This window comes from Salvelinus namaycush, chromosome 13 (genome assembly GCF_016432855.1).
Source record: "Salvelinus namaycush isolate Seneca chromosome 13, SaNama_1.0, whole genome shotgun sequence".
In the NCBI taxonomy this organism is placed as follows: domain Eukaryota; kingdom Metazoa; phylum Chordata; class Actinopteri; order Salmoniformes; family Salmonidae; genus Salvelinus; species Salvelinus namaycush.
Window position 1 is genome coordinate 6290898 of NC_052319.1, and position 20625 is coordinate 6311522.

The 20625-nt window shown below is 41.1% G+C and overlaps 1 protein-coding gene across 1 annotated transcript; it reads left to right on the plus strand.

Annotated features, from left to right (window-relative positions):
• The first annotated feature begins 1579 nt into the window (after positions 1-1579).
• Positions 1580-20625, plus strand: LOC120057834 (serine/threonine-protein kinase 17B-like). The gene is made up of 8 exons (XM_039006297.1): positions 1580-1748; positions 2096-2231; positions 4222-4434; positions 17921-18059; positions 18496-18622; positions 18748-18796; positions 18963-19142; positions 19393-20625. The coding sequence occupies exons 2-8, from the start codon at positions 2113-2115 to the stop codon at positions 19607-19609; spliced, it is 1044 nt and encodes a 347-aa protein (XP_038862225.1). The 5' UTR covers positions 1580-1748; positions 2096-2112; the 3' UTR covers positions 19610-20625.

Below are 20625 nucleotides of genomic sequence, written 5' to 3' on the forward strand. Positions count from 1 at the left end.
TTTAAAGTTCTAGATAGCACCTTTTTCTAAGAGTGTAGCTTATCAGATAGACATTTTCAGGAAAAGCAGCTCATTTAGCAAGCCAATAAAATGTCTCTGATATAACTAGCTAGTAATTATTGTTCTATAGACGTTCCTCCTCCTCGCTGGTCTGCAGATGCTTGCGTACTTGACATTTCCTAGAACTAACAACTTTATCAGAAATAAATTTTCAGGAAAATCAGCTCATTTAGCAAGCCAATAAAATACCTATTGCATTGGTTCAACCTTGAAATATGGCTGCTCAAGATAGAGATCTTACCATTTTATCTCTGTAGCAGTTTTGTCTCACCTCTTCTGGGCACTGCAACAGGCAGATCTTATTCCCCATTCTCTATTGTCTAGATTCTGCAAGGAGCTAGCCTGTTATCCTAAACCATTAGCTAATAGCTAAGTTAGCCAACTTGATCAAATACATCTCACCTTGCTAACTAGCAAAGCCAACCAATTACACAACACATATATACAAAGTAAACAATTATTTTCTAAAATAAAGTTAGTCACAACCAATTGACAAACAAATAACTATTGCTCTGTTCCACACGTCACAACCAGTAGGCTAGACAGAATACTGTAATGAAACAGCAGGGAGCAGGTCTCGAACCCTCGACCTCCTAGCCCGAGGTCCGGCGCGCTATCGACTGTGCCGCAAAAGCATGCTCGTGCGGCAGAATCGATTTCCGCGCTTATAAACCCAGTGTCGTTACAATACTATTGCGAGCTATCTAACTAACCTTGCTATTTCAATTCAAATAGGTGAGCTACCCAGCGTCAGCTTTGTAGTTTTAATGCTATGTGGAAAAAGTGGTTTTAATTTCTTCCTCCATTTTTCTCACCAACGCCTTGACTAATTTTAACAATTTGATCCATATCTAGAAACATATTCTCCCTCTCTGAGTAAGCGATTAATCGCAAAAGGCCGGAAGTCAAACAAATTCAAACTCACAAAAATTGTGGTGTGAGGCCTACAATGTGGTACTTTCAGACACATGGAACGTACCCGTTACTACACAGGCGTTCAGAACGTGTGCAGTGGCACAATTTCATGCGTCTGAAAGCACAATATTCAAAAGTTCTAATCACCTTGTAAATGCAGGTGTAATGAACGCGTGTAAAAATGCCTGGCACAATTTCATGCGTCTGAAAGTGCAATATTCAAAAATTCGAATCACCTGTAAATGCAAGTGTAATGAACGCCTGTAAAAATGCCCACAACAAGCGTTCAAATCAAGACGATTTGAAACTCTTGGCCTTCCATTTAAAATTCCCATAACAAGCGTTCAAATCACCTGTAAACAAACTGGACAGGTGAACAAAAATCGCGTGTATAAAAAAAAAGACATTTCACACTTGAAAAAAGCAAGTGAAAAATGAATAAGTGTTAAGACGTGTTCCGGGTAAGACGACTTGAAACTCTTGGCCTTCCATACCTCACAGCAGGTGGCGGCATGCACAAAGAAATTGTGCGAACGCCACGATAGCGAAGAAGAAGCTGTAGACACCTCGCGCGTGCGCATAACGAGGCGGCAAATATCAAACCTGTGGACAGGTGATTGGTAGTAAAATTAGAAGACGTTTTGCGCACATCGACGAGTGGAAGGATTTTAGCCAGTTGTTAGGAAACTAGGCACTAAAGTCGCTAATAACTCAACAATGTCCCAAGGGACAGTTTCGGCACGTTTGTCAATCAACCCCACAAGTGCCAATTCGTGAGTGACGTAATTCGCTGTCTAGCTTACGTATTAGTGTTGTTTGTTTAGTTAGCTGCAGTACAGTAGATGAGCTGACGTTAACCGTTGTTCTTGTTGACCTGTCTGTCAAACAAGTAACTAACGTTAGCTAGCTTTTCTCCAACTAGTTAACAAGTTCTCTACAGCTAAAACATTTCAAACTAGCGAACTTAGTTATTTAGCTATGTAACGTTATCCAGCTAATATAATGATGTTAGTAAACGCTAGTTAGCTATAAAACTGCCAACTAACCTTAACTGGTTTAGCACTAAACACATTTCGCTAGCTAGTCTACGGCCTTAACAGGCGCTAATTTATTCCCACAGTCAGGCTAACAACAACGATGTCTCGGAGGCGGCTTGACAACCGCAATGGACCTAATGGGTTACTTGGAGAAATTCAAACCCTTATCAATACGGAACCGATGGACAGTATGTACGAAATCACCGGCGAGTTGGGCAGGTGAGCCAATGCTAACGTTACGATGTCCCCCTTTCAAACTTTCTAATTCCTTCATTCTCTTCTCACATCTTGACCTTCTGACTCCATCTTGACCGTCTGATGCATCACTGGCCTCTTGGATTATAGAGCGATACATCACAATATACTGCTGACTAACTAACGCGTCAAATATGATTAGAACTAACGTTATCCTTAAAATTAGCTATAACATGGCACCTCTGATAACCTCAGTGTAACGTTAGTTAGCTATAGGAGTCGACTAACAGTTAAGACTTTTTAACTACATTGATGCTTGAACTTTGTTTACCAACTGTAAATGCCTACCTACAATAAAGCTAGCAAGGCTACATCTAAGATTGTGTATCAGATAGATTTGGTGTACCGTGAGTTTTTATGGTTGGATAGGCTAAATGTTAGAAATTGCACCAAATAGGCAAGTCTACAAATAGATTTGTGGAAAGGCATTTCTCACAAGATCATTTCGTTTTATGAAATTTCATGAAAATGCGACCTTGGTGGACATTTTTTGTTCCGTTTTCACACGATTACCTCATTGTCCTTTTTGTAAGCGATGTGGCTATAAGTGCTCTACATGAGCCAAACCTAACCTTTGTTGCCTATTATAAAGGACCCATTAGGGTATGTCGCATCGCTGGTGTTCCCAACCTTGCTAGTGCAATTCAGGAGGAAGGAAGCAAGGGCATGTGAAAACCAGACTTGAACTGTTTTCTTGGTGTTGTTGGCAAAGTTTTTAGGGGAAACATTGGCTACATTAAGAATTTGTGCCCAAACAAAGATCTGTTATCATGGTTTTATTACCGTCCGCAGGACCCCCCTTGACTTTGTTAGTCAGCCTCGCTCAGATATATTAAAAACGGCAAACGTTTCTCTCTACCCTATGGCAAAAGGTGTAGAATTGCAGGAAATTCGTTATAAAATTGTTAAATGTTCTCTCCGCCCAATGGAAAATGTGTAAAATACAGAAAACTTGCTTTAAAACTGTAACATTTCCTCTCCGCTGTCAACAGGAGGGCCACTAAAACTTTGGTCAAGAGCGTCTGCTAAATGACCTAAATGTACATTTTACATTTACATACAGTACCAGTCAAAAGTTTGGACACACTTACTCATTACAGGGTTTTTGTTTATTTTTTACTTTTTGTACATTTTAGAATAATAGTGAATACATCAAAACTATGAAATAACACATATGTAATAACCAAAAAAGTGTTAAACAAATCAAAATATATTATATATGAAATTCTTCAAAGTAGCCACCCTTTTCCTTGATGATAGCTTTGCACACTCTTGGCATTCTCTCAACCAGCTTTGTGCGTTAGTCACCTGGAGTGCGTTTCAATTAACAGGTGTGCCTTGGTAAAAGTTAATTTGTGGAAATTCTTTCCTTAATGCATTTTAGCCAATCAGTTATGTTGTGACAAGGTAGGGGTGGTACACAGCGGATAGCCCTATTTGGTAAAAGACCAAGTCCATATTATGGCAAGAATACCTCAAATAAGCAAAGAGAAACGACAGTCCATCATTACTTTAAGACATGAAGGTCAGTCAATCCATAATATTTCAATAACTTTTAAAGCTCAGTATATGTGGGAAGTCCTTCAAAACTGTTGGATTAGCATTCCAGGGGAAGCTGGCTGGGAGAATGCCACGTGTGCAAAGCTGTCATCAAGGCAAAGGGTGGCTATTTTGAAGAATCTAAAATATATTTTGATTTGTTTAACACTTTTTGGTTACTACATGATTCCACTTGTTATTTCATAGTTTTGATGTATTCTTTTATTCAACAATGTAGAAAATAGTAAAAATAAAGAACCCAAATGAGTAGGTGTGTTCAAACTTTTGACTGGTACTGTATGAACTGATGTACAAATGGTAACAATGTTGTCTCCTTCAGAGAAGACTAAAATGACCCAGATAGTGTGTGATTAAAAAATAACTCAGCCCTCCCTCGCTCTGTCCTTGGTGCCAGGGGGAAATTTGCAGTGGTGAAGCGGTGCACGGAGAAGGCCACGGGAAAGGTGTTCGCCGCCAAGTTCCTGCGGAAGCGGCGGCAGGGGCGAGACTGCCGGGCCGAGGTGGTGCACGAGATGGCCGTGCTGGAGGCGGCCCGCAACAACCCTCGTGTGGTCAACCTGCAAGCTGCCTACGAGACAGACCACGACATCATCCTGCTGCTGGAATAGTGAGTTGTTATTGGCAACTTTTTTATTTTTTATTGCACTCAGTTCAATCAGTAACATTTGAAATGTTTATTGTTCCCACAACATCCACTTCACACCGCCATCAGCTTCCTCCACTACATCTGTCAACTCCTTAAAAACCTTTTCTCAATAGGGGGGGCGCTATTTCCACTTTGTAAAAAATCGTTCCCAAATTAAACTGCCTCGTACTCAATTCTTGCTCGTACAATAAGCATATTATTATTACTATTGGATAGAAAACACTAGTTTCTAAAACCGTTTGAATTATATCTGTGAGTAAAACAGAACTCATTTTGCAGCAAACTTCCTGTCAGGAAGTGAGAAATCTGAAATCGAGGGCTCTGTTCCAGGGTCAGTTTATTAATTTGCATGGAATCTATGGGTCTACATGCACTGCATACGCCTTCCACTAGATGTCAGTAGGCAGTGAGAGTTTGAATGGGGTGTCTAGCTAGATCTGAGGCCGAACAAGACCTCTTGGAACCGTGGGTCTGGTCTTTTCACCGTTTGGCTTGACGCAAGAGGGACCTCTGCATTGCGTTCAGAAAAGCTTTCGTTTTAGAAGTTAGATATATCCGGCTCTGATTTTATTTGATATGTGTTAAAAACATCATAAACTAGTTATATTAAACCGACTTATATCAGTTTATATCAGTTGATTGCGATTTTCGGTATTTTGTTTGTTATGCGTTCTGGTGAGTTGGGCACTTCCGTGCTGCATGGCCATCTTTGTTAGCTAAATCGATAGATGAAGACGACATTCTACAACCGAACAACGATTATTCTGAAAAAAGGACACCTTGTACAAGATTCTGATGGAAGCTCATCAAATAGTAGGAACCATTTATGATATTATTTCGTATTTCTGTCAAATGTTTAGACTATATTCCGCCCAGATTTCGGGCGCTGTCTCGCTATAACGTAAGCTGTATGTCGTACTAAGGTTATTTTTAAAAATCTAACACAGCGGTTGCATTAAGAACTAGTGTATCTTTCATTTGCTGTCCAACCTGTATTTTTTAGTAAAGTATATGATTAGTTATTTGATTAGATGATGTGAGTGTCAGAAATATATCTGGATTATTTTGTGCAGTTTGGCTAGTATTCACATTGTTCAACCACGAATTGTACCGCTAAATATGCACATTTTCAAACAAACCATATGTGTATTGTGTAATATGATGTTATAGGACTGTCATCTGATGAAGTTTGAGAAGGTTAGTGAAAAAATTAATATCTTTTGCTGGTTTATTCGCTATCGCTAACGTGCCTTGAATGAATGCGGTTGTGTGGTAGGCTATTGTAGTAAGCTAATATAATGCTATATTGTGTTTTCGCTGTAAAACACTTAAAAAATCAGAAATATTGGCTGGATTCACAAGATGTTTTTTTATTTTTTATTTTTATTTTTTCTTTCATTTGCTGTACACCGTGTATTTTTCATAAATGTTTTATGATGAGTATTTAGGTATTTCACGTTGGTTTCTGTAGTTATTCTAGCTGCTTTGGTGAGACTTGTGATGGTGGCTGCAATGTAAAACTATGAATTATACCTGAAATATGCACATTTTTCGAACAAAACATATGCTATACAATAAATATGTTATCAGACTGTCATCTGATGAAGTTGTTTCTTGGTTAGTGACTATTTATATCTTTATTTGGTCGAATTTGTGATAGCTACCTATGCAGTAAAAAAATTGTGAAAATATGTGGTTGGGTCTTTTGCTATCGTGATTAGCTAATAGAAATACATATTGTGTTTTCTCTGTAAAACATTTTAAAAATCGGAAATGATGGCTGGATTCACAAGATGTGTATCTTTCATCTGGTGTCTTGGACTTGTGATTTCATGATATTTAGATGCTAGTATTTACTTGTGGCGCTATGCTAGGCTATGCTAGTCAGCTTTTTTACTGATGAGGGTGCTCCCGGATCCGGGATGAGTACCAAGTAGAAGTTTTAACTCATGTATGTTTATTTATTTTTTAAATATATAAACCTATCCATTGTACAGGACAGATGATAAACTGTTAAGATTTTTAAATAGCCTATCATATAACTGAGACCGTATAATGTGTGATTGCTATGGATGCAAATTTAGGCAAATTTTGCTTCTGACTAACCCCCATTCATTAACCGGGTCAGCAAACGGTTATATTTTTTTACAAGACTAAAGTGACGTGACCAACAGAAAATGCTATGCATGCATACCAGGAACGGACATTTTTCATTAAGAGCTTAATGGAAACATTCAACAATAGCAAGCCTATCGTTTTACAGTCAAAAGGCTATATCCTATGATTGAGCATGCAATCCCTGTAATGAAGCAGTTAATAAAACACAATTTTCAAATATTTGCCAAAATGCAATTCGTGGAAAAACACAGTTCTTAACAGCGCACCTAATGCGAGCAGTTCCATATATGACAGCTAAAAACCTCTGTTAGAACCTAAAAGATGGGGAATCTAATACCAACAACTAGGATGGGTTGCTATGACTAGGATTGTGCCTTAGGCTTCTGGACAGCAAAAGAAAGTTCATATAAAACAGTAGAGAAATTATGGTCAATACATTATTATTTTTTCAGCCTTTATTTAACTAGGCAAGTCGGTTAAGAACAAATTCTTATTTATGACGGCCTACCAGAGAACAGTGGGTTAACTGCCTTGTTCAGGGGAAGAACGACAGATTTTTACCTTGTCAGCTCGGCGATTCAAACCAGCAACCTTTCGGTTACTGCTCTAACCACTAGGCTACCTGCCACTAATGGCATGAGGAAGTCTTTATAAAATTTCCTCCAGGTTTCTATGGTAGGATTTTGGCTAGGCTACTTTGAAGCAATGTATGACATTGCTCCTTATTTGAAGTCAAGTAAAATGTTCAGGTTTCAAACAATTATACTGCCTCAAGCTCACGTTGCAAAGTGGTGGGTGACGCACTGATAGCCTGCCTACCGTTGACTATAGCCTATGCACTCGAATGGGAATGTGAGGTGCTCTTGAATTACGAGTTGAGATTGAGATAAAAGTAGTATCTCCTTTTAATCGTGGTCAACAAGAGTTTAATAGCGATTGCATTTAGAATAGTTATTTATTGCGCAATGACTGGGTTTATAAAAGCACGTTTCACTCCAGTACTAGCTTTTTCAGGAGGTGCCCTCGCGCAGTCTGAGAGGTGATAGGCTATTCCGCTCCTCTAACTAGGCTCTGTACGCTGTGCGAGTGTAATAAATAAGATGCATGACTGGGGCTGTGGCGGTCATGACATTTTGTCAGCCTGTTATTGTCATGCAAAAGAATGCCTGCCTCGCAGTAATTGACCGTTTATTAACGTAAACATGTTCAGCATCTCCAGGCCTCTGCACATACAAGCTGCTGATGCACTACTTTTGAACATCTACATAAAAAAAACAATTATAATAAATCAATTTAATGTACACCATCACAATCAACCCATTATTTATTTTAGTCAGTTCTAAAGAAACATGATAGGAAGCTCACGTATTTCAGAAGAACAGAATATGAGTTGGCCTACTGTAGTCTTATGTTATCTTGCTATGCTCCATTCCATAGGCTGTAGGCTTGTTCATTTAGCGGACAAGATATGCTTAAGTCCCGTGCCATTACTTTATCTGATTTTATAGAAAGAGGAATATAACTGAACTTAGCTGAAGAAAATATAAATATATTTTTTCCCATTAGAGTGAGTGCGCATATGAAGTCGCTGTGTTGAGCGTAAAAGTTATCATTTGAAACAGGTCCTATATGCTAGACTGAGAGTTATTTGTAACTTTAGGTGTGAATTATATAAACCTTAGAATGTCTTCTAAATCAAAACAGCATGGTACAACTATAGGCTGTTGATGATTTGAGACAGTAGCAACAAAAAAGCTTGCACTCTGTTCCTTGCCTCAGGCTGCACAGCTGTTCTCTCATGAAGTTATCATATTTTCACTGATCAGACTATTCTCAATTTAATCTTGTCTTTACTAATATGTAAACATAGTTTCGATTTAGAATAGCCCGTTATCAAATGGGCAGGTGAAAAAATACATGTCAGGGAGTGAAAGTAATTCCTGTCCCATCTTGTCATGTTAATTATTTTCCTGTACTGTCCTGATCCTGCAACAGTTCTATAACCTCAGAACTTTCCTGTCCCTTCCCGATAAAAAATCACCCCCGACCCGTGGTCATTTTTGCGCCAGAAATATGTAGTTTATTATTTGTTTTCGAAGTATTGAAAATAATTTCAGTAATTCCATATGCGACAGTGATATGTAGTTGTCTTACCTGCACTGACTGTAGGCCTAAGTCGATCTGGTTAAGACCGTATTCTAAATGTAGATGATTAAGCTTGGAGGATGAGGACAGACCCCAGCAAGATGGTCTGCTCAGCACCTTCATAAAACTGTAGCCTACAGCTGAGCACTGTACACCATATGAACATTTACAACACATTAACATTTACAACTTGAACATAAAACATCAAATTAACCTGAGCGTCAGTACTGCATAAGTCAATCTATTTATATATCACTCTTCACCTCAGATGGCACGGGTTTAGTTAAATACGCAAACAATTGGGTTTGAAGGTAAACTTGTTAGGAGTAGAGCTCCAGGCCGCTTGTCCAGCTCTCCGATTGGTAGCCTATTTGATTAAACCACAGCATTATTTATGTTTTTACATGCCATGTACACTACATACAAAATATTTGGACACCCCTTCAAATTAGTGGATTCAGCTATTTCAGCCACATCTGTTGCAGACAGGTGTATAAAATTGAGCACACAGCCATGCAATCTCCATAGAAAACATTGGCAGTAGAATGGCCTTACTGAAGAGCTCAGTGACTTTCAACGTGGCACCGTTATAGGACGCCACCTTTCCAACAAGTCAGTCCGTCAAATTTCTGCCCTACTTAAGCTGCCCCGGTCAACTGTAAGTGCTGTCAAGTGGAAACGTCTAGGAGCAACAACGGCTCAGCCGCGAAGAGGTAGGCCACACAAGCTCACAGAAAGGGACCGCTCAGTGCTGAAGTGCGCAGCGCATACAAATCGCCTGTTCTTGGTTGCAACACTCATTACCAAGTTCCAAACTGCCTCTGGAAGCAACGTCGGCACAATAAGTGTTCATAGGGAGCTTCATGAAATGGGTTTCCATGGCCGAGCAGCCACACACAAGCCTAAGATCACCATGCCAAGTGTCTGCTGGAGTGGTGTAAAGCTTGCCGCCATTGGACTCTGGGGGGGTGGAGGAGGAGTGCAAGGTCTCTAACATCCACCAGCTCCGTGATGTCGTCATGGAGGAGTGGAAGAGGACTCCAGTGGCAACCTGTGAAGCTCTGGTGAACTCCATGCCCAAGAGGGTTAAGGCAGTGCTGGAAAATGATGGTGGACACACAAAATATTGACACTTTGGGCCCAATTTGGACATTTTCACTTAGGGGTGTACTCACTTTTGTTGCCAGCGGTTTAAACATTAATGGCTGTGTGTTGAGTTATTTTGAGGGGACAGCAAATTTACACTGTTATACAAGCTGTACACTCACTACTTTACATTGTAGCAAAGTGTCATTTCTTCAGTGTTGTCACATGAAAAGATATACTCAAATATTTACAAAAATGTGAGGGGTGTACTCACTTTTGTGATATACTGTATATATATGGTTAGGTACACACACACACACACATATATATAAATAACTTAACTATTCCTGTACTGCCGGTTCCTGTAGACTGTTGATCCTGTCCTGAATTTGACTCTAGAACTAAACTCCCATTCCTACCAGAATCCCGGGGGACCCGTGTCAATACAGATAGCCCGGTTAGCCAATGTTGGACGGTTTGGTTGGGCCAATTGAGGTAGTATGTACATGAATGTATAGTTAAAGTGACTATGCATATATGATAAACAGAGAGTAGCAGCAGCGTAAAAGAGGGGTTGGGGGGGCACACAATGCAAATAGTCCGGGTAGCCATTTCATTACCTGTTCAGGAGTCTTGATGTGATTTTTGATTGCATTTGCATTGATGACAGTGGTTAGATGGACAATAGACCCCATTAGGACCTGATGGCCAGTTGGGTACTACCAAAGCATGTCCAGAGTAGAGGTCGGCCGATTAATTAGGGCCAATTTCAAGTTTTCATAATAATCGGTAATCGGCATTTTTTTGGACACCGATTATGGCCGATTACATTGCACTCCACGAGGAGACTGCGTGGCAGGCTGACTGCCTTGTAAACGAGTGCAGCAAGAGCCAAGGTAAGTTGCTAGCTAGCATTAAACTTATCTTATAAAAAACAATCAATCTTAACATAATCACTAGTTAACTACACATGGTTGATGATATTACTAGTTTATCTAGCTTGTCCTGCTTGCATATAATCGATGTGGTAGCTGTTAATTTATCATCGAATCACAGCCTACTTCGCCAAACGGGTGATGATTTAACAAGCACATTCGCGAAATGTTTATGGTTAGGCACCAATGTGTACCTAACCATAAACATCAATGCCTTTCTTAAAATCAATACAAATGTATATATTTTTAAACCTGCATATTTAGTTAATATTGCCTGCTAACATGTATTTATTTTAACTAGGGAAATTGTGTCACTTCTCTTGCGTTCTGTGCAAGCAGAGTCAGGGTATATGCAGCAGTTTGGGCTGCCTAGCTCGTAGCGAACTGTGTGAAGACCATTTCTTCCTAACAAAGACCGTAATTAATTTGCTAGAATTGTACATAATTATGACATAATGTTGAAGGTTGTGCAATGTAACAGCAATATTTAGTCTCTGGGATGCCACCCGTTAGATAAAATACGAAACGGTTCCATATTTCACTGAAACAATAAACTATTTTTTTTCTTCGAAATGATAGTTTCTGCATTTTACCATATTAATGACCTAAGGCTCGTATTTCTGTGTTATAATTAAGTCTATGATTTGATATTTGACAGAGCAGTCTGACTGAGCGGTGGTAGGCAGCAGCATGCTCGTAAGCATTCATTCAAACAGCACTTTCCTGCATTTGCCAGCAGCTCTTTGCTGTGCTTCAAGCATTGCGCTGTTTATGACTTCAAGCCTATCAACGCACGATATTAGGCTGGCAATACTATAGTGCCTATAAGAACATCCAATAGTCAAAGGTATATGAAATACAAAAATGGTATAGAGAGAAATAGTCCTATAATTCCTATTAAAAACTACAACATAAAACTTCTTGCCTTGGAATACTGAAGACTCATGTTAAAAGGAACCACCAGCTTTCATATGTTCTGAGCAAGGAACTTAAACGTTAGCTTTTTTACATGGCAAATATTGCACTTTTACTTTCTTCTCCAACGCTTTGTTTTTGCATTATTTCAGACTAAATAGATTTTATTCATGTATTAAGTTAAAATAAGTGTTCATTCAGTATTGTTGTAATTGTCATCATTACATACAGTATATATAAAAATTGGCCGATTTTTAATCGCTATCGGCTTTTTTTGGTCCTCCAATAATCGGTATCAGCGTTGAATAATGATAATCGGTCGACCTCTAGTCCAGAGTGCATAAAAGGAGATTACTGTGGCTCAACGGTCATGTGGAATTTTACTGCAGTCATGACTCATGACTGCCGGTGTGGCGCTAATACAGCCACCTAGGGCTGAGCGATATGGCCATATCTCTTCATCATATACACTATTATTCAAATGTTTGGATACACCTACTCATTCCAGGTTTGAAGGTCGAAAGCCATGCGTCCTCCGAAACCCAACCAAGCCGCACTGCTTCTTAACACAGCGCGCCTCCAACCCGGAAGCCAGCCGCACCAATGTGTCGGAGGAAACACCGTGCACCTGGCTACCTTGGTTAGCGTGCACTGCGCCCGGCCCGCCACAGGAGTCGCTGGTGCGTGATGAGACAAGGATATCCCTACCGGCCAAACCCTCCCTAACCCGGACGACGCTGGGCCAATTGTGCGTCGCCCCATGGACCTCCCGGTCGCGGCCGGCTGCGACAGAGCCTGGGCGCGAACCCAGAGTCTCTGGTGGCACAGCTAGCGCTGCGATGCAGTGCCCTAGACCACTGCGCCACCCGGGAGGCCCAGAGTACCTTCTTTAATATGTTTTGGGAGACTCCCACATGCCTTTAGGCAAACACCAAACGTGTTTGCTTATTTTTTTTCTTTAATTATCTAAGGGCTTTTTTCTGGCCACTCTTCTGTGAAGCCCAGCTCTGTGGAGTGTATGGCTTAAAGTGGTCCTATGGACAGATACTCCAATCTCCACTGTGGAGCTTTGCTGCTCCATCAGGGATACCTTTGGTCTCTTTGTTGCTGCTCTGATTAATGCCCTTCTTGCCTGGTCTGTAAGTTTTGGTCAGGGGCCCTCTCTTGGCAGGTTTGTTGTGGTGCTATATTCTTTCAAAAAGTTTTAAAATGGATTTAATGGGGCTCCATGGGATGTTCAAAGTTTCGGATATTTTTTATATCCCAACCCTGATCTGTGCTTCTCCACAACTTTGTCCCTGACCTGTTTGGAGAGCTTGGTCTCCATGGTGCTGCTTGCTTGGTGGTGCCCCTTGCTTAGTGGTGTTGCAGACTCTTGGGCCTTTCAGAACAGGTTTGTGTGTGTATATATCTATATACAGTGGGGAGAACAAGTATTTGACACATTTCCGATTTTGCAGGTTTTCCTACTTACAAAGCATGTAGAGGTCTGTAATTTTTATCATAGGTACACTTCAACTGTGAGAGACGGAATCTAAAACAAAAATCCAGAAAATCACATTGTATGATTTTTAAGTAATTAATTTGCATTTTATTGCATGACATAAGTATTTGATCACCTACCAACCAGTAAGAATTCCGGCTCTCACAGACCTGTTAGTTTTTCTTTAGAAGCCCTCCTGTTCTCCACTTATTAACTGTATTAACTGCACCTGTTTGAACTCGTTACCTGTATAAAAGACACCTGTCCACACACTCAATCAAACAGACTCCAACCTCTCCACAATGGCCAAGACCAGAGAGCTGTGTAAGGACATCAGGGGTAAAATTGTAGACCTCCACAAGGCTGGGATGGGCTACAGGACAATAGGCAAGCAGCTTGGTGGGAAGGCAACAACTGTTGGCGCAATTATTAGAAAATGGAAGAAGTTCAAGATGACGGTCAATCACCCTCGGTCTGGGGCTCCATGCAAGATCTCACCTCGTGGGGCATCAATGATCATGAGGAAGGTGAGGGATCAGCCCAGAACTACACGGCAGGACCTGGTCAATGACCTGAAGAGAGCTGGGACCACAGTCTCAAAGAAAACCATTAGTAACACACTACGCTGTCATGGATTAAAATCCTGCAGCGCACGCAGGGTCCCCCTGCTCAAGCCAGCGCATGTCCAGGCCCGTCTGAAGTTTGCCAATGACCATCTGGATGATCCAGAGGAGGAATGGGAGAAGGTCATGTGGTCTGATGAGACAAAAATAGAGCTTTTTGGTCTAAACTCCACTCGCTGTGTTTGGAGGAAGAAGAAGGATGAGTACAACCCCAAGAACACCATCCCAACCGTGAAGCATGGAGGTGGAAACATCATTCTTTGGGGATGCTTTTCTGCAAAGGGGACAGGACGACTGCACCGTATTGAGGGGAGGATGGATGGGGCCATGTATCGTGAGATCTTGGCCAACAGCCTCCTTCCCTCAGTAAGAGCATTGAAGATGGGTCATGGCTGGGTCTTCCAGCATGACAACGACCCGAAACACACAGCCAGGGCAACTAAGGAGTGGCTCCGTAAGAAGCATCTCAAGGTCCTGGAGTGGCCTAGCCAGTCTCCAGACCTGAACCCAATAGAAAATCTTTGGAGGGAGCTGAAAGTCCGTATTGCCCAGCGACAGCCCCGAAACCTGAAGGATCTGGAGAAGGTCTGTATGGAGGAGTGGGCCAAAATCCCTGCTGCAGTGTGTGCAAACCTGGTCAAGAACTACAGGAAACATATGATCTCTGTAATTGCAAACAAAGGTTTCTGTACCAAATATTAAGTTCTGCTTTTCTGATGTATCAAATACTTATGTCATGCAATAAAATGCAAATTAATTACTTAAAAATCATACAATGTGATTTTCTGGATTTTTGTTTTAGATTCCGTCTCTGAGTTGAAGTGTACCTATGATAAAAATGACAGACCTCTACATGCTTTGTAAGTAGGAAAACCTGCAAAATCGGCAGTGTATCAAATACTTTTTCTCCCCACTGTATATTACTGAGATCATGTGACACTTTGATTGCACGCAGGTGGACTTCATTTAACTAATTATGTGACTTCTAAAGGAAATTGGTTGCACCAGATCTTATTTAGGGACTTCATAGCAAAGGGGTGAATACATATGCACGCACCACTTTTCTGTTTATTTTTTAGAATAAAAAATAAAAAAAATCTTTTTCATTTCACTTTACCAGTGTGGACTATTTTGTGTATGTCCATTACATGAAATTCAAATAAAAATCTATTTAAATTACAGGTTGTAATGCAACAAAATAGGAAAAACGCAGAGGGGGATGAATACTTTTGCAAGGCACTGTATGAAACAACACACATGGAATCATGTAGTAACCAAAAAGTTGTTAAACAAATGAAAAATTGAGATTCTTCAGATTCTTCAAAGTAGCCACCCTTTGCCTTGATGACAGCTTTGCACACTGTTGGCATTCTCTCATCCAACTTTGTAAGGTAGTCACCTGGAATGCATTTCAATTACCAGGTCTTCCTTGTTAAAAGTTTGAGCCAATCAGTTGTGTTGTGACCAAGGTAGGGTGGTATACAGAAGATAGCCCTTTTTGGTAAAAGACCAAGTCTATATTATGGCATGAACTGCTCAAATATGCAATGAGAAACCACAGTCCATCATAACTTTAAGGCATGAAGTTCAGTCAATCCGGAAAATTTCTTCAAGTGCAGTCACAAAAACCATCAAGCGCTATGATGAAACTCATGAGGACTGCCACAGGAAAGGAAGACCCAGAGTTGCCTCTGCTGCAGAGGATAAGTTCATTCGAGTTACCAGCCTCAGAATTGCAGCCCAAATATATTATTCAGAGTTAAAGTAACAGACACATCTCAACATCAACTTTTCAGAGGAGACTGCATGAATCAGGCCTTCATGGCCGAATTGCTGCGAAGAAACCACTTCTAACGGGCACCAATAAGAAGAACACACTTGCTTGGGCCAAGAAACAAGAACAATGGACATTAGACTAGTGGAAATTGGTCCTTTTGGTCTGAGTCCGAATTTGATATTTTTGGTTCCAACTGCCGTGTCTTTGAGACGCGTAGTAGGTGAACAGATGATCTCTGCATATGTCGTTCCAACCGTGAAGCATGGAGGAGGACGTGTGATGGTGTGGGAGTGCTTTGCTGGTGACACTGTCTGTCATTTTTTTAGAATTCAAGGCATGCTTAACCAGCATGACTACCACAGCATTCTGCAGCGGTACGCCATCCCATCTGGTTTGCGGTTAGGGGGACGATCATTTGTATTTTAACAGGACAATGACCCAACACACCTCCAGGCTGAGTGATGCATCAAATGACCTGGCCTCCACAATCACCCGACCTAAACCCAATTGAGCTGGTTTTAGATGAGTTGTACCGCAGAGTGAAGAAAAAGCAGCCAACAAGTGCTCAGCATATGTGGGAACTCTTTCAAGACTGTTGGAAAAGCATTCCAGGTAAAGCTGGTTGAGAGCATGCTAAGAGTGTGCAAAGCTGGCAAAGGGTGGCTATATATAAAATATATTTTGATTTTGTTTAACACTTTTTTTGGTTACTACATGATTCCATATGTTATTTCATAGTTTTGATGTCTTCGCTATTATTCTAAAATGTAGAAAATAGTAAAAAAAATAAAAAAATAAGAAAAACCCTGGAATGAGGTGTCCAAACTTTAAAAAATATATTTTCTCTAAATAAACATTGTACAATTTAAAGGTCAACCACACTGCATTTGAATCAGTCAGCAATAATCTAATGAATGCAGGGCTTGTGAAATTGTACCTAAATATAAGCCATCCACAACCATTAGTCCCAATAATTTAATTATTGTATCAAAATAGTTTAACCTGCTTTTTTTTCTTTTGTAATAATCACTTTCTGGCTTTCAAGTCTGTCTATGAAAATGCCCTTTTTTTGTCACAAATGTAACTAGAACCATGCATAATGCACATTCAGACTTGACAGCTAGTATAACGTTATTTGGTACCCCAATGCAGTGCGACAAACTGAGCATTAATTTTCCAGCATCAATATTCATTGATACTCTCATTTTAGTCACTACTCTCCACGCAATTTGAGTAGTTGAGACAACTTTCATAACGATACCCTTTTTAACTTCTCCTTTTATTACAGTAAAATGTCTCAATGTGTTTGTGTCCATGTGACCGATTCTGTTGGACAAAACCTCAAATGCAAATAGCGAGTTGAAACAGCTTTTTAGAGATGTGATCTCTCTCAACTGTGTTGGTGAGAGAGGTAGGGGGAGGGGTTCAGGGTGTGTGTGTAAACCATAGAGGAAGAGGCAAACCGAGAGGTTTCACTCTTGCTGAAATCTGTCCAAAATAAGGCGTTTCTACAGTATGGGCTTATTTTGGACCTTAGCTTGTCGCCTGCCTTTGGGACAATGATTCCCATTGTTAGGGCGGAGACGTGTATAATGACGTGATGGATACACAGATCTCTTGTGTAAATGGGAAGGTGCACACAGCTAAGGAGCGAAGGGGACTAAAAATAGAACAAGCGGAAATAAACATGAAAAATAACAAAACCTTGATTTGTGCAATACAGGCATTTGGAATATCGTGCAAAGACATTCATTTGATAGATTGCCCAGCCCTGCAGTCACCGCAACAGCCCTATACATGACGACTGACAAACACGTGCCAATTTAATTTTACAAATGAACCTATAGACTGTTAACCATGACCGGATGTATTTTCAGAGGCTAACCAGTTAACCATTAACAATCCCTAGTGATTGCGCTTTGAACTTCATTGGAACGAGTACACCTTTTACTCTGAATCCAGCAAAACAGAAACTAGAATGCAGATTGGAGATAAAGAATTCAATCCACATTCTGTTCTTAGGTTGGAAAGTTCTGTTGTTCCTAAACTCCACCCGTGGCACTCTTGTGTATTCTGAGAGCCAACTCGAATAGAAACGTTTCAACCCTCCCTATTTGTTTTGATTGAGTTTTGAAGAAAGCCTTACTAATCCTTCCACGAAAGCAGAGTGCCTTGTAAACTCTGAAAGGGATAGTCTATTCCATTAGAAATAGACGATTGTCTGTTGCCAAACCTGAAATGATATGAAACAGACTTATGCGCTCATCAGAGCCAAAACCACCTAGGTTTTATGGATGTAAGAATGTAACAATTGATGATATTTAGCGTTAGACACTGTGACAGTACTGACTACCGTGTTTCACAGTGCGGCGGGGGGTGAGATCTTTGACTACTGTGACTGTGATGAGCTGCTCCCAGAGGGCCAGGTCACACGGCTGATCAGACAGATGCTGGAGGGCGTTCACCTTCTCCACCAGACCAGCGTGGTGCACCTGGACCTCAAGGTCTGTCCCTCCACACCTATTAATGCACACACACAGACTAGTTTACAAACAGAAGTGCACTGCGCACACACACATACAACAAAAACACATGCATATACCTAAAATACACTTCTCAACTTTATTTGCTCCCTTTAATAATCTTTACATCACCACCTGCATATTTACATTTTACCAGAACGACGTACAGGAGCAGTTAGGGTTAAGTGCCTTGCTCAAGGACGCAACGACAGATTTTTCACCTAGTCAGCTTGGGCCAGTAACCAAAAAGTCACTGGTTTGAATCCCCAACGCCCTTAACTGCTAGGCTACCTGCCGTCCCACTTCTCCCCTGTAAACATGATCACATGCGGAAAGGATTGTGCTGTATACAGCTGTAATTATGACCCTGCACAAACTTATGTCACCCTATTGGACTACTCTTCCCTCTTTCTTACAGCCCCAGAACATTCTCTTGACCAGCCTGGCTCCGCTGGGGGACATAAAGATTGTGGACTTTGGCCTGGCGCGCAAACTGGGCACAGTCGGAGAGCTCCGAGAGATCTTGGGCACGCCCGAGTATGTGGGTAAGGCAACGTCCATTTAACTTATGTCCAACATTCCCTAAACCAGTTGCAATTAAGTCTGACATTCTACACTAACAATGTTGCAATGTAATGATCTGGCCTCTTTCTCCCTTGTTATACCTTAGCCCCAGAAATTCTAAACTACGAGCCTATCACCACGGCAACTGACTTGTGGTGAGTCATCACAATCAACACTATAAACTTGAATGACTGTGGATAGATATGTATGTGCGTGCCTGCCTGCCTGAGGCACTTGTGTGAAGTGTGTGTTTGCAGGTCAATGCGCGTGTGTACTCTGACACATTTGTACTAACTGTGTTCTGGGTGTGTTATTCCTCAGGAGTGTGGGGGTGATAGCCTACATGCTGGTGACAGGCGAGTCTCCGTTTGCAGGAGACGACAAACAGGAGACGTACCTGAACGTGTCCCAAGTCAATGTGGACTACAGCCAAGAGGCCTTCTCCAGGGTGTCGGAGCTCGCCGTCGACTTCATCCGCAAGCTGCTGGTCAAAACACCAGAGTAAGTGGGAATGTTGCAGGCCAGTAAAAGTTCAGGGAATTCAAATCATGGGAAGTACTGCTACTGACAGGAAGTGTTGTCACAAATTGTGTTTACCAATACAGATCATTTAAAAAAAATTGTTTTTGTACTTACTATACCTTTTTTTGTCATTTTCATTTTAAATATTTGCATTTTGTGAGATATAAATTCAGCTAGAACTTTCACCACTTTGTGTTCACCTTGGTCCGTCTTCACCCTCTCCACACAGGGACAGGTCCAGTGCAGCCGACTGCATGACCCACCCCTGGCTGTGGCATCAGTACCCAAGTACCGAGCCCGTCACGCCACGTACACGCCGCCAGAGGAGCAGTGGTAACAAGTGGGCCGCCCCACCCGAGGACCCACAGGACAAGGAGAACTTCACCTTGGACTCGTCCCACGCCAAGCGGTTTCGGTTTGAGGTGGAGACGCCCGGGGACTTTTGAGGGGGAAAGAGCGACGCAAGCGCCCCCCTCCTGCGACCTCCCCTTGTGGTTTTATGCAGCAAGGAACCTGCAGGCCTTTTCTGTTCTACCGCTCGCTTGTATCCAGTGTGTCCGGCCAAACCAAAGTTAACCAGCTTACTTTGTGATCTAATGAGTAATAGTATTTTAGAGTGAGCTGTTTTGTCTTTTGTTTTGTCTAGGACATTTATGTCCCTGAATTTACAGAGAATGGGTGGCCAGATATATCTCAAGGGAAATCGATGCTATACTGTTTTTCCACAAACTTTTAAGAGACATTTTAAACAGTCAACAAATTATTACTTGACCATTTTTGCCAGAAGGCTAATAAGTGGTCGTAAAAGTGTTCTTAGACGCCCCAAAGTGTTTAGTATTTTGTGCTAAAAGCATTTGAAAGAACACTGAGCTGTGCAGATACAAGCTAAATCAGTCTACTTGAGGACGTGAAAGTAAAGTATCCTCGTACTATATGCTTGTTTGCTTGACCCAAGATGTGCATTACCTCCCTACTCTCAAACAAGCATTAGCTTTGGGCCATGGCTTTCGCCGAGTGGCATATTACATTCCATTCCATCTGACATTCCCTTGTCTAGTTCTCAGGAACTCTACAACACATCTGAAAATGCATGTCATTGAAGACAGGTTTTCTATGCACACATTACCCAGCCATGGCCTGCATGATAAGTAAGCCAATGAGTCATGCTATTTTCTGTCTATTACAGTGTTTATTGTTTACCTGAACTCTCCTGGTTTACAATTCCACAGTAATAGAGGCGGTTTAAGAGGGCTCTAAAAAAGGTGACTCATAGACAGTTCACACCACACCCATGCTTACTCAAATGTTTCTGCAAAGTTGTCAGTTCCTCTTTAATCATTAGCCTAAGGCAAATGTGACTGAAGCACTTTCTATTTATCATCTGGGTATTTCATGAATTACTTAACTGGAAAATGACCATGTCCTCTGAAGTGTTTTTATTCCAAGTATAACTTGAACACAA